Genomic DNA, 14916 nt, shown 5'->3' with positions numbered 1-14916 from the left:
AAGACAGAGAGAGAAAAAAGCAAACAAACAAAATTATTTCTCCTCTGCCTCATTGCCTCAGAATCATGCTCTGATTCTAAGCATAACTTAAAAGCCTACTCTACATAAACCACTACACTAGCTGTTTATGGAGGGAAAAAATGGAAAACATATGTTCCCTACCCCTGAAGAGCTCCCTGTATGAGGCCCTCTGCTGGAGAATTGCCAACTGAATCATTTTTTTCTTTGTTCTACATCCAGTCTCATGTGACAAATGAATCTTTAATACTATGATAAAGAATGATAATGGGCTAATGGAAGTGTAACACTACTTCCAAGATAAGCTCCCTTTTTTATTGTTGTTGTTGTTATTTTGTTTCTGAGATAGGGTCTCGCTCTGTCGCCCAGGCTGGAGTGCAGTGGTACAATCATGGCTCACTGTAGCCTCAAATTCCTGGGCTCAAGCGCCCTCCTAAGCCCCCCAAGTAGCTGGGACTACAGGCAAATGCTACCATGCCCAGCTAATTTTATTTTTTTGTAGAAACAGGATCTCATGATGTTGCCTAGGCAGATCTCAAACTCCTAGCCTTAAGCACTCCTCCTGCCTCAACCAGGTGTGAGCCACCAGCCAGCGGGAGAGGAGGAAATCCCGTGGTAAAAGACTGGGAAATCTTATATAGTACGAATCTAACTTGGAGATTTGAAACATACATTAGCCTATTAAGAGCTCTGTTAGGTCTTTCAATATACAAACCTGTTTATCTTTGTTTACATAATGCCTATCAAACCATGCTGAATATATGTTCTATGGAATATATTTTGAGAAAAGCTGGGTTAATGTGTCACCCGTTACAAGAGCTATTCTGTATTTCTTAATAATATTTAGAAATAGGATTTCACCCCTATGGTAAGCCGGCAAGGGAGTTACTAGCAAATGAGTCGTCTGCCACCTCTGAAATCAGTTGTCACAGAAAGCTGCCTCTTTTGTCTGAGCAAAGGCTATCATGTAGGGGCAAGCCCAACTTGCCTTCTCTTCCATTAACCAATTACAAGTCAATCAAGAACATCACTTCTGGCAAAAGCTGTGTTGACTCATTCAGGTCTAAAAATAACTCTTGACCATGTGTGGTAGGTCTAGATTCTTCTCTAGGATCTAACATCTATCTTCAAGAATTTTAAGGTGCTACTTAGTTGTAACCATTTGCCACTAATACATACTAATCTGCTATAAAAAGAGGCCATACAAATAATAAAAATCCCCACTTCTTTTTTTTCAAGTTGTGTGGAAACTTTGCCAGCATTAAATGTTCCATCACAATATTTGGCAAATTCATACTGGCATTTATACACTTTATATTTTAACAGATTCAGAGAGGAATACGTCCAAAATACTCATTCCAGCCTTTGAGAAAGAAAAATCCTGCTCTAAAGAATGTTTTTGAGATAGCGTTTTAGCTATAAATCAGATTTACTTCCCAAAAGCTATCTTGAACTACATGTAAAAGAAATAGTGTTTTAAGCAAATTAATCTTAACTCATATTTAACTCTGGGTCGAGTGGTCTGGGAACACAGAATCCATTACTTAGACATAAGTTAATAAAGGTTTCTTTTATGAGTACTGTATTTCGATGATGGATATACATGCCTAGGAAGGCATATGTTTGGGTTTGAACACGTGAGTCCTTAAGCATGGAAATAAGAAAAAAATATAAAATCTAAGTAAAAGGAAAGAAAAACGGGAAAAATGATCATGCCTAGCAGGTATGATATCTAATGGGGACATATCTGAGCACTTAGAATCAGCCCCTAGCCTAGTCTAAGCCCATTCTTCATCCCAGTTCCAAATGGGCCACAAACACTAACTCCCAGTGTAGAGGAAACCCATCTGGGGTCCAGACTTAGCAATGTCTGAGAAGATGAGACCAATGACAGGACAATTTGTGGTTCTGCTTATTGAAATTGGCTGCTGCTACTCGCAACCCTCTTTCAACAGATTTTTGCAGACCTCAGAAGTGATACAAAATGATGACTGAGATCCAACATTCAGCTGGTCAACAATCAAGCTGATTCCTAAGATGTCATCACAGAATAGGTTTGGCTATTCCTCGATGACCAATTCAAAATGGAATTTGCTTTGCCTTTTGATGAATTCAAAAGTTGAACATCTTGCAAAGAAAGTCATTTTCAGGAGATAACCTCAACTACACCCCATGTCCTATACCAAGCATGTATAAAGATCACTTCTTTCTGCTCAGGAAGAGAGCTAATTGTATCAACAAACATCTCTGTCCAAAAACTGCTAGTCTAACGAAGTAAACCTCTAGCTTGCTTATTCTACCACAAGAAAGGGCTTTTTGTGGGTATGTTGTTGTATTTTCTTGGAGTTCTTCTGTTACAACAACAAAATCCTTAGAAATCCACTGTTTTTTTAATGTTCAGGAAAAGAATCTAGATTAAGAAAACTAATCAACAAATCTGACACCTCTCTTGCTGGAAAATAAAACAAAAGTGAGCAATTTCACCTCAAAATTTCAGTCAAGTAAACACATTTCTTAAGTTCAATATTATTTCCTAAAGCTGAATCAGAAATGTTATTTCAAACCAAAAAGTAAGGTACTTAAAAGGTGAAAATAGTAAAGACAGTTGGCCCTTTTTCAAAAGCAGGGGTCCTAGTGAAGACAGATATCTATACCAGCTATTTTGGAATTTGTAAATGTCAACAAACTGTACATTTCCTGTCTTTCGTCATCAATTCTTCAATAATCCAGTCTCCCTGACCTGCTGACCCTACTGTCTTTTTCTCCAGTCCTCCCAAAGCCGATCTTGCAGCCTCACATCCCTTTATGCTGTTCTTCAAGCTCCCAATTCTCTATTCCCCTCAGGGCAAGCGACTATCTTCTGTGTTATCTTCTATGGGTTGTGCAGAGGCACAACTCACAGACGCCTGGTCCACCTTGAGTATACACGTGCTCAAAAAAAAAAAAAAAACACTGAATGATCCCATTTGTACCTCAGAATAAGTATTCCTTTTTACTTCTTAAAATAGTTTAACCTAAAAGAAACTGAAAGGCCATTTAAGAATGGTGAACATTTTCCTTTATCCAAACTTCCTTAAAGTTAATTCACACAAGCACCATCAAACTTGTATACTGATCAGATCTCCATATTTACTAGTTTCCTGAAGATTTCTAACCTCCTTGACGCTCATAAAAAGTGATGGAGGGGGATATCACCTTGTAGTTTTGTTAGTGTTGGTTTATAATAGTTTATTTCTACTTTTAAAAATATAAGGGACACAGACATTTTGTATTCTATTAGTAATACCATAGACTTAGAGTCTCCTTCATTTAAAAAGGAACTGTAAAGTACATATTGTACAACACTTCCGAGTTTGTCTCTGTAAGAGGAATTCTATCAACGTATTTTGAATGTATGAAGAATAAAACATTTTATTTTAATACACTGTTATGCAGCTATTGATGGATTCATTTTTTCCATACTGCATATTCAGTATTTTTCCATAATGTAGATTATTTCATAATGTATATTCAAGCCCGCTGTGTGCCAAACATGAGCTGGGTGCTGGAGTCAGGGTCCCCACTTCATACAGCTTGCAATCTAAAAGAAGGATTTGCAAACCTTGATGAACTATATATTCCAGATACTTAAGCAAAGAAATCATTGTTTTCATTTTCTAAAGCATATCACATTCTAACTGTAATATCACTTTAAAATTTTATTTCCAAATTTGAAACAACAAAAAGTTAAACATTAGCTTTCATATAATCTCTTGAAGTAACAATGCAAAAAACTCTGGGATCAATCTACAAAATAGAGTAACAAAGGGTTCTCATTAAGTAAGCAGCAGGAGAGTCACAAATACTTACATTAGCTTTAACTGTGCCTAGGATATCTTGGCTTTGGTTATTGGATTTAGCTGAAAATCAGTTATCACATTTTAAATTTTTCCCTGTCTTCAGATAACAGTATGAAACTAAGTTTCAAAATGTCCAATCCTACATGCTGAATCCTGGTAGATAGAGTAGTTAATATTAAATGTTTTCTAGGATCTGATCTTAGAATTTTGACAGCAAACTTACACGAACCTTTTTTTCTTATATTATTTGAAGGTAAGAAATATTTCCTGAAGATTTATTCTTGATCAACCCACCTACTATATATTTGAAGATCAAAATGTCTATTGATCACCTATTTTAATCCCTTCTCAGTTTGGTTCTTATGTATCATTATAAAACTATACTGGCCCTGCATTGAGAATTTTTAGCCTACTTTTCTTGCTTGCTTTGTCATTAAACAAAAATTAAGCATCCATCCCATGCTGATATTATTAGCACAGATTACTTTAGCTGTACCTTGATTATCAGAAGACCAGGCCTAAATTATTTCCTAAGCAGAAACATAATGAAAAAAGTCCCTAGAACATTTTTAAATACCTCTTTATTAATACTAAATGCATCACAATTAACATAAACCAAAACGTGCTTTAACATACTCCTAGGAAAGATGAATACAGATGGTTATTTGGGAACATCAGTTGGAATAAAGACCCCATCACAAACTATTCATCTCAAATGGTTATAGCAGAGAAAATGGAATACTCCTTTTTCCTTGGAAAGGCCTTGTGCAGTTTCAAAATCTGGTTTCAAAAGTCAGAAACCACTTTTCACCCTGGTAGGAGGAGGGGCACCAACGTATCTGTATACACCACCACCCCAGATTGGCAATATCCCTAAGATTCCCCAAGCATCCACAGCAGCGAGTGTACCTAATACGTATGCACACACAGGTAGAGATGGGTACACAGAGCCAATAAACTGGTCCTCTGGAAATTAGAGAAAACATGATAAATGACTCTTTCTCCCTCGTTCTCCTTTCCTCTCAATCACTGCCTTCTGCACCTTATCTTTCTACTCTTGTCAGCAAGGAAGACCAACCCCCCTTGCTGGGGACTCGCAATCATTCCTTTGGGTTTTTCACACAGCAAAGTGAGAGCGACCGCTGGGGTTGCGTGCGTCAGGATTTGTTTTTTCTGTATTGCTATCCCCCCCATCCCCCGCCACCCCAGCCTCCCAAGCCTATACTTACTAGAGGGTGGCTTAAGGTCTGGGGAGATGGGATTGGTGCTGGGGGGATGGGACGGGAAAGCAGAAATTGGGCCACTGGCGCTCTAAGTCGGGTTCTTCCCCATTTCCATCCCTCCCTCCACTTCCCACCTTCCACCTTAGATACCTTTTACCAAGAGGCACCCCTGGGCCCATCCCTCCCTCCTTCCCCCACCGCCACCAGTCCCACCCTCTGCCGCCCGCCCTCCGGGATGCCCCCAGGGCTGTCAGGGGGCAGCGCCCTTACCAGGCTCATGGATGCCAGGGTTGTCGGACAGCTCGATGACCAGGAGCTCCCGGCCTTCGAAGCTGCGCCCCACCGTGTAAATCCTGCTGATGGCGGTGCACTGCAGCCACACGGACACGAGCGCCTCGCGCAGCTCGGGGTAGCGGTGGTACTCGAAGGAGATGCCGTCCTCTTGCTGCAGCCGCCGGCGCCGCCTCATGCCCGCCGCGGGCGCCCCGGGCTCCTGGGCTTCGGCGCCCAGGAGCCACCCGCAGGCAGCCAGTGCCCCGCACAGAGCCAGCAGCGCGCTGCCCCCTCGCCCGGCCATCGCTGCGCTCCGCCGCCGCCGGCCGTGCCTTCCTACGCGGGCGGCCTCTTTTGTCTGCCCGGCCCTGGGTTTAGCCCGCCGGCGCTGCTGGGGGCGGCAAGTTCCGCACCAGCCTCTACTCGCCTCACCTTCCCCGGCTGAATGAGTGTCAGCCCGCGCACTGGGGCCACCCAGAGGAGACGGGCAAAGCCGCGGCTCCACGGGCTGCACTACTGGCCGCGGAGCCCAGGGGAGCTGCAGGAGAAACCACTGCGAGGAGGGGGCCGGCGGAGAGACGGGCGGGCGTGGATCTGGGAGGGCTGCTGGCGTTATTTGCTGGCTCGGAACCACGTCAACAACCAAATGGCGTCCGGGACGACGCAGGTGAAATGACAGCTAAGGTCCGGGGTTCGGGAACGTTACTGTCATTGAGACACCCATGACCCGCCCACGTCACTGCGTATGGAAAAAATATTCTTGTATTGTTAGTGGAGCCTTTTAAAGGGACATCTATTCCAAGCCTACCAGTTTCCATCTTGATACACCAAGAATTAGAGAATATTCCAGAAAAAAAGGAAGTACTGGCAGCCACTTGCCATCTCCTGATGCGTCTTTCATAATTGTATCAAGAGTCAAAACACAAACCCAAGGGTTGGGTTTTCATTTATTGGAAGGTCTTGCTGGAAATCAGAACATTAAGTGCTTTGATTTAGAGGTTTAAGAGAATAGAAATGCTTTCTTCCAATTTGTAGATACTGTCCTTAATTGTATTTATGCACATTCCTAGATTCTTCCAGAAAACAAACAGACAAAATAGATAAGGCAATGTCATATGGCTGTGCCTGCACCAGCCCTCCTCTTTAATACTATGGGGAAAATAAGTACTACTCTGCTGATGCTTTAGACAAAGGATTTAGTTTGGCATTAAGATTAAATCCTGTTAAGAAAACTCTGATGATGACATGACACCTCCGTTCCTTTTGCAAAGCTATTGTAAAAATAAAAAATCATTTACAGCTTTAAATATCCACCCCTTAGTCGGGATTTATATTCCTGGAGCAATGTCTGGAGCAGATGTTACTCTAAAGAGGCTGCTATTTGGATTCAGGGACAGCACAAATCTAAATAAATAAATAATCCATTGGGTATTGCAACCGAGCAGGAAAAGTGGACACCATGAGGGTAATTTTCCATGTTAAGCTTCTCTGTTTTTCTAAACTTGTTCATTCTTCACCTGTTTAACAGTGCATTGCACATAATAAAAACTTTTACCTGGAAAAGGAGTTAGATATTTAAGTCATGTTATTGGATCAATAAATAAAAGTACAGACATGGTTGGTAAGGTGCTGCTGGAGGGGCTGGCTTTAAACACCCCATGTACATACACTACAGCAGCATGGATCTTTTTTTTTTTTTTTTTTTTTTGCGTTTTCGGGGAGAAACTGTCACTGTAAACACATGGCACTCAAGTTGAATTGATGTGGATCCAGCCATTTTTTTTTTTTTGTCAGTGTAGGCAGAGCTAACAATTGTATATTTTCCACTATGACCAGTCTATGCTTGATTACATGGTCCAGAAGTTTGAAACCAAACTTATAATTATATTTCTAAAACCATGCCCAAAACAGCAACCTTGGAAGCCTAGAAAAAAAGAATTGAGTAGCTAAAACCAAATAACTTCAGAAGTAGGAGGTTAAGATTTTCATGTTAGCAATTTAGAGTAACCACACTAATTTGTGGCTAGGTGGGGCATACTGACTAGTAACTACACACATAAACAACGTATTTTTCATTGAAGTCCTGTGTTGTTCCTTAGCTGTCTCTTTGAACAAAGGATATGCGTTCTATTTTCTCCAAAATAAAAAATTTTGGAATGAAAACTTGGTCTTTGAATTTCTGGGCTATTTTTAGGTGTAGGTCAGCTGTACCAACTTTACTGGCATATGTATTACTTGTTTGTGGCTTCATAGGCAGTTATACAAAAGATTATATATCCACCCTGATTGCTGGATTTAAAAAATTTTATTTTGGAGAAAAAAAATTGTAATGTGTAAAATCATGCCTACTATGTGGTCTCACTTGTTGGGCAGGGGGTTCTCTTTTACAGCTTAGTTGTTTGTTTCCCTAATCTATAAAATAAAAGGTTTGGATTTTTCACTCTCTAACGTTTGCTTGCAACAGAATCATGTAGAGAGTTTATAGAATGTGCAGATTCTTAAGCCCCTATGAATTCATCAGGTCTGGGGTGGGTTTCAGGTATTAACAAGCTTTTAGGTTTTAAAAAGACCAGTCATTTCCGATGTTGATGTTTGATTGACAAAGACATTTTGAGAAATAATGTACTGTAGGTTTCCCACCGTCTCTTTCAGACCTAAAATGCTATGATTCTGGAAATTTTCTTTTTGAAGTGAATTCCTGCTCATTTGATAAATGGTGGCACTCCTCAGATATTATTGGTCGTACTACATACACCAAGGCATCAGTTCAAATGAACTAAAATTTGGTCTTTGAATTTCTGAGCTATTTTAGGTATAGGTCAGCTGTACCAACTTTACTGGCATATGGATGTGGCTTCCTAGGCAATTATGTAAAAGATTATATACCCATCCTGATTGCTGGATTAAAGAAAAATCTTGTATGCCAAGTCTTTAATGTGTGTACACAGTTAAATTTAGTATGCAATCTCCATTTCAAATCGTGTGCACACATGCACACACAAGAAACAAAAAGAGAAAGAAAGAGCTGCTTTTTCTTCATGTCATTATAGGCATCCATAAGAGCATATTTAAACTCCCTAGGTCTCCCTCCACTTCTTGCTTCACCTCTATTATCTTTAAATTAAAAAACTATCTTTTTCTGTATCAATAATATTTTATTTCCTTCTTTCAAAGCCCTTCCTAAAATTCATCTACTTCATAAAAATTTTGTGAACACATAGCTCTATATTCATCCTGTTGTGTGCTGGTAAATGTCAGCTGTCTGGGGGGAAAAGTCTGATTTAGAATGTTTGCTAATTTCCATGGTTTAAATATTCCCACCATGGCTGATTTCAAACTACCAATGTTGTATCACTGAATACAGTGTTAGGAAGAGATATGCAGTAGCATGACATCATATAGTGTTGTGATGGGACAATTCTTTATACTCCTCCTTTGCAAGTGATGAAACTTAATTTCTTCCATCTGAGTGTAGGCAGGACTTAGTGGTTTTCTCATGAACATAACACAGCAAAAGTAATGAGATGATCTTCCAAAATTAGGTTATTAAAAAGACTGCAGCTCCCATCTTAATTGCTCTCTCATGCTTGTGTGTGTGCTCTCTCCTCACCCTCTCCCTCTCTCTCTCCCTCCTTTCCTCCCCCCAGTCCCCCATCACTCCATCGCTTGTCTTAGGGAAGTTGTCTGCCATATTGTGGAGAGGCTTATATAGCAAGGAACTGAGGCATCTGGCAAGCAGCCTGAGAGAAACTGACATCCTTGGTCTAGCATTCAGCTAAGAACTGAGGTCTGTCAACAACCATGTGGGTGGGCAGGGGCAGATCTCAGCCCCACCTGAGCCTCAAGAGGGCTCCATCTCTGACATCTGAGGTTTACCACAGCCACATTAGGGACTCTGAGCCAGAACCACCACTAATACATACATCTCCCCCATACAGATACAATAGACATAAATAACCTCAAGAACATCAAGGATAGGATGATGTCAGCAAGATAGCAGAATAGGAAGTTCCAGCCCTCATTTCCCAACAGAAACACAGATTTAACAGTGATATAAGTAACAAATTAGCTTCATAAGAAGTTCAGGATTAAGTTAAGAAATTTCAGTACCCCAGACAAACAAAAAATCACAATCAGCCACACTGAAACAGATAAGAAAAGCTATTTCACTTTACCTGCGAGTACAACTCAGCACCAGAGAGGTTACAATCCTTTCCTGGTGTAGGGAGGGCAGGGGATAGAGAGTAGGGTGAGCATCCAACATTTCTGGCCTTTCAGTACACCTCTCAAGGGGCTGGCTTCTGTTGTGCCTCTTACAGAGTGCTTAAAGACATAGCATAGTCCAGATGCCTGGGAAAGCTAGGAGAATGGGCACCTTCCCATGGCTGGCAAGGCTCTGAGAGATCTGTAGAAGGCATAAAACTAAGGCCTTTCCTTCAGGAAAGAAGGAGGAGTGGATCATGACTCTAATGTCCTGAGCCTTTCAGTGAGCTCCCTGAAGAGCTAGTTTCTATCTCATCTCATATGGAGCACAGATGAGACTGACATGGGAACCAGAGGGAACAAGAGATTGCTAGTGCTGAAAAGAAAAGAAAGGAAAAGGAAAAAGAAAAGAAAAGAAAAAGACTGAACACCTGGATCAGGACCTAGGAACAAGACCCAGAAACTCTATCTGGGCTGTCTTTCCCTATCAAAGCCAGTTCGTTAAGAGTGGAGAACATGTCATTAAGACATGGATGTCACATGTAAAGACATCAATGCAAAGCTACAAGTAACATGAAGAATCAGGAAAATAAAACGCAATCAAAAGAACAAAATAAATATCCAACAACTGGCCCTAAAAAAATGGAGATCTATGAATTGTCTGACAAAGAATTCAAAATGATCATCTTAAAGTAGCTCAACAAGTTACAAGAGAACCCAGACAGACAACTAAACAAAATGAGGGAAATAATACATTAAATAAATGAGAATATTATGAAGAAATAGAAAAGATAAAGAAGAACCAAATGGAAATTCTGAGGTCAAAGAATGCAATAACTGAAATAAGAAATTCATCATAAGGGTTTAACAGCAGATTTGATCAAACAGAAGAATCAGTCAACTCCAAGACAGGTCATTTGAGATTATCCAGTCAGAGAAGCAAAAAGAAAAGAAAATCAAAAAGAGTGAAGAGAGTCTAAGGGAATTATCAGACACCACCAAGTGAACAAATATATTGATTATGGGTGTCCAGAAGGAGAAGAGAGAGAGAAAGAAACATGGAAACCATAAAGAAAATACATACAATAGATAAAGAAAAAGAAATAAATACATACATACAAAAGAAAAAATAAGGGAATCAAAGCATATCACTACAAAAAATCAGCAAAACACAAAGGAAGACAGCAACAGAGGAAAAGAGAGACAAAAGAACTACAAAACAGAAAATGACAAAATATCAATAGTAAATCCTTACCTATCGATAATGTAAATGTAAACAGATTAAATGCTCCAATAAAAGTACGTAGAATAGCTGAATGGATTAAAAAAAATAACTATATGTTGTGAGCAGGAGACATTCTTTAGAATCAAAGATACACATAGGCTAAAAGTAAAGAGATGAAAAAAGACATTCCATGCAAATGATAACCAAAAGAGATCAAGGATAACTATAATCATATCAAATAAAATAGAATTTAAGTCAGAAACTGGCATAGGAGGTCCCCATTATTTAATGATGAAAGGGATAAATCATCAAGAAGACGTAACAGTTAAAAAATGTGGCACATATACACCATGGAATACTATGCGGCCATAAAAAATGATGAGTTCTTGTCCTTTGTAGGGACATGGATGAAGCTGGAAACCATCATTCTCAGCAAACTATCGCAAGGACAAAAAAACCAAACACCGCATGTTCTCACTCATAGGTGGGAATTGAACAATGAGAACACATGGACACAGGAAGGGGAACATCACACACTGGGGCCTGTTGTGGGGTGGGGAGAGGGTGGAGGGATAGCATTTGGAGATATACCTAATGTTAAATGACGAGTTACTGGGTGCAGCACACCAACATGGCAGATGTATACATGTGTAAGTAACCTGCACGTTGTGCACATGTACCCTAAAACTTAAAGTATAACAAAAAAAAAATACATATGCTCCCAACATTAGAGCACCAAAATATGTAAAGCAAACATTGACAGGCTTGAAGGAAAAGTAGAGAGCAGCACAATAAAATAGGGGATTTCATACCCTACTTTCGATAATTGATAGAACATTAAGACAGAAAATCAAAAAGGAAACAGCAGACTTGAACAACAGTATAGACCAAATGGACCTAAAAGACATATACATAACATTCCACTCAATAGCAGCAAAATACATTCTTCTCAAGTGCATGCAGAACAGTGTCAAATTCACATGTGATCACGTTAGGCTATAAAATAAGTCTCAACAAATTTAAGATTGAAATCATACCAAATATCTTTTCTGACCACAATGAAATGAAACTAGAAATCAAAAACAAAAGGAAAACTGGAAAATTCACAAATATGTGGAAATTAAACATCACACTTTTAAATAACCATTGGGTCGAAGAAAAAAATCAAAGGATAAATTAGAAGATATTTCAAGGGGAGGGCACGGTGGCTCATGCCTATAATCCCAGCACTTGGCAAGGCCAAGGTGGGTGGACCACCTGAGGTAAGGAGTTCAAGACCAGCCTGACCAACATGGTAAAAACCCATCTCTACTAAAAATACAAAATTAGCCAGGCGTGGTGGTGCACGCCTGTAATCCCAATTATTTGGGAGTCTGAGGCAGGAGAATCACTGGAACCTGGGAGGCGGAGGTTGCAGTGAACCGAGATCACGCCATTGCACTCCAGCCTAGGCAACAAGAGCAAAACTCTGTCTCAAAAAAAAAAAAAAAAATATTTCAACACAAGTGAATACACAATATACAAAAATTTATGGGATGCAGCAGAAGCAGTACTAAGAGAGAAGTTTATAGTAATGAACATGTATGGTAAAAAAAAGAAAAAAAGGGCTCAGATAAACAACCTAACGTTACATTTCAATAAACTAGAGAAAGAATAACAAACTAAGTTCAAAGCTAGCATAAGGAAAGAAGTAATAAAGATTACAGCAAATATAAATAAAATAGAATATAGAAAAAATCAACAAAACTGAGTTTCTAAGAAAAACAAAATCAGCAAATCTTTACCTAAAATAACCAAGAAAAATGAGGAGAAAATACTCAAATAAATAAAATCATAAATGGAAGCAGAGATATTAAAACAAATGCCACAGAAATAGAGAATCATGAGACTATTATGAACAACAATATGTCAACAAATTGGATAACCTAGAAGAAATGGATAAATTCTTAAAAACATACAACCTACCAAGACTTAATCAAGAAGAGACAAAATGTCTAAACAGACAAATAAAAATAAAGTTCAATAATGTAAAATCTCTCTACATTGAAACAGACAAAATGAGGATCGATAATTTAAAACCTTTCAACAACGAAAAGTAAAGAGCTGCACCAGTGAATTCTACCAAACATTTAAAGAATTAACATCAATCTTTCTTAAACTATTCAAAATAATTAACAGAAGAGATATTTCAAAATTTATTCTATAAGGCCAGCAATACCTTGATACTAAAGCCACACAAAAAACACTGCAAGAAAAGAAAACTACAGGTCAATATTCGTGATGAATGTATAGGAAAAATTCTCAATAAAGACAATAAAAAGCTTTGACAAAATTCAACACCATTTCATAATAAAAAAAAAACTTCTAACAAACTAGATATAGAAAGAATTTACCTCAACATTAGTAAAGGCCATATATGAAAAGTCCACAGCTAACATAATATTCAATGGTGAAAAACTGAAAGGTTTTCTTCAAAAATCAGGAAGAAAGCAAGGATACCTACTCTCACCACTTGTATTCAACATAGTTCTGGAAGTCTTAGCCACAGCAATTAGGCAAGCGAGAGAAATAAAAGCCATCTAAATTGGAAAGGAAGAAATAAAATTGTCTCTGTGTGCAGATGACATTATCTTATGTGTAGAAAATTCTAAAGACTCACAAGAAAAGTGTTAGAACTATAAACAAACATAGTAAAGTTGCAGAATACAAAAATCAACATACAAAAAAATCAGTTGCATTTCTATATACTAACAATGGACTACCCAAAAAGGAAATTAAGAAAACAGTCCCATTTTGGGAATAAAAATAAGAATAAAATCCTTAGGAATAAAGTCAACCAAGAAGACGAAAAACTTCACAGTGAAACTAAAGAACAAACAAATGCAGAGATATCCTGTTTTCACAGATTGCAAGACAATATATTTTAAATGTCTACACTACCAAAAACAATGTACAAATTCAATGTAATCTCTATCAAAATCTCAACGGCATTTTTGTAGAAATAGAAAAAATTTCTAAAGTTCATATGGAACTGCAAAATACCTCAAATAACCAAAGTAATCTTGAGCAAGAAGAACAAAGCTGGAATATTCATACTTCCTAATTTTAAAATATATTATAAAGCTGTAGTAATTAATGCAGTATAGTACTGTCATTAAAACACACACATACATCAATAGATAGAGATCCCAGAAATAAACCCAGGTATATACAGTCAACTAATCAACAAGAATGCCAAGAATACACTGTGGAGAAGAGATAGTCTCTTCAACAAATAATGCTGGGAAAACTAGATATCTGCATGCAAAAGAATGAAATTGGACCCTTGTCTTACACTATACACAAAAGTCAACACAGAGTGAATTGTGTTGTGAACTATAACATTCCTAGAAAGAAACACAGGGGAAAATCTTCATGCTATTGGTCCAGGCAATGATTTCTCGGATATGACAACAAAAGCACCAGCAAAAAAGCAAAATTAGAGAAGTGGGACCACATCAAACTAAAAAGCTTCTGCACAGCAAAAGATATAATCAACAGAGTGAAATGGCAACCTACAGAATGGAAGAAAATATTTGCAAACCATATGTCTGATAAAATATTCATATCTAAAATATATAAGGAACCCATACAAATCAATAGTGAAAAAACAAATAATCTGATTTAAAATGGGTAAAGGAATTGAATGGACATTCCTTCCAAGATGACATGCAAATAGCCATTGGGCATATTAAAAAATGCTTAGCATCATTAATCATCAGAGAAATGCAAATCAAAACCATGATGAGTTATCATCTCACACCTGTTATGATGGCTACTGTAAAAAAAGATTACAATGTTGACCAAGATGTGGAGAATTGGAATCCTTGTACACTGTTGTGGGAATGTGAGATGATGCAGCTGCTAAGGAAAACAGTATGGTAGTTCCTCAAAAAACATAAACATGGAATTAACATATGATACAGTAATCTCACTTCTGGGTATATATCCAAAAGAATTGAAAGCAGAATCTTAAAGAGATGCATGCAGTCTTCTATTCATTGCAGCATTATTCACAATAACCAAGATATGGAAACAACCTCATATGTCCATGGACAGATGAACAGATAAAGCAAATGTGGTACATGCATATAAT

At 38.3% G+C, this 14916-nt stretch overlaps 1 protein-coding gene across 1 annotated transcript in view; it reads right to left on the bottom strand.

Moving 5' to 3' along the window:
- Positions 1 to 6174, bottom strand: part of CPE (carboxypeptidase E) — a 118580-nt gene extending 112406 nt beyond the window's left edge. Inside the window, exon 1 of the mRNA XM_004040594.5 lies at positions 5351 to 6174. Coding sequence (XP_004040642.1) covers positions 5351 to 5657 — 307 coding nt within the window. The 5' untranslated portion in view covers positions 5658 to 6174. The remainder of the gene's footprint in view (positions 1 to 5350) is intronic.
- Between the last annotated feature and the right edge of the window lie 8742 nt (positions 6175 to 14916).

The sequence above is a fragment of the Gorilla gorilla genome, chromosome 3, assembly GCF_029281585.2.
Source record: "Gorilla gorilla gorilla isolate KB3781 chromosome 3, NHGRI_mGorGor1-v2.1_pri, whole genome shotgun sequence".
Classification (NCBI taxonomy): domain Eukaryota; kingdom Metazoa; phylum Chordata; class Mammalia; order Primates; family Hominidae; genus Gorilla; species Gorilla gorilla.
Note: the sequence above shows the minus strand (reverse complement) of the source record. Positions and strands in the feature narration are given on the sequence as shown.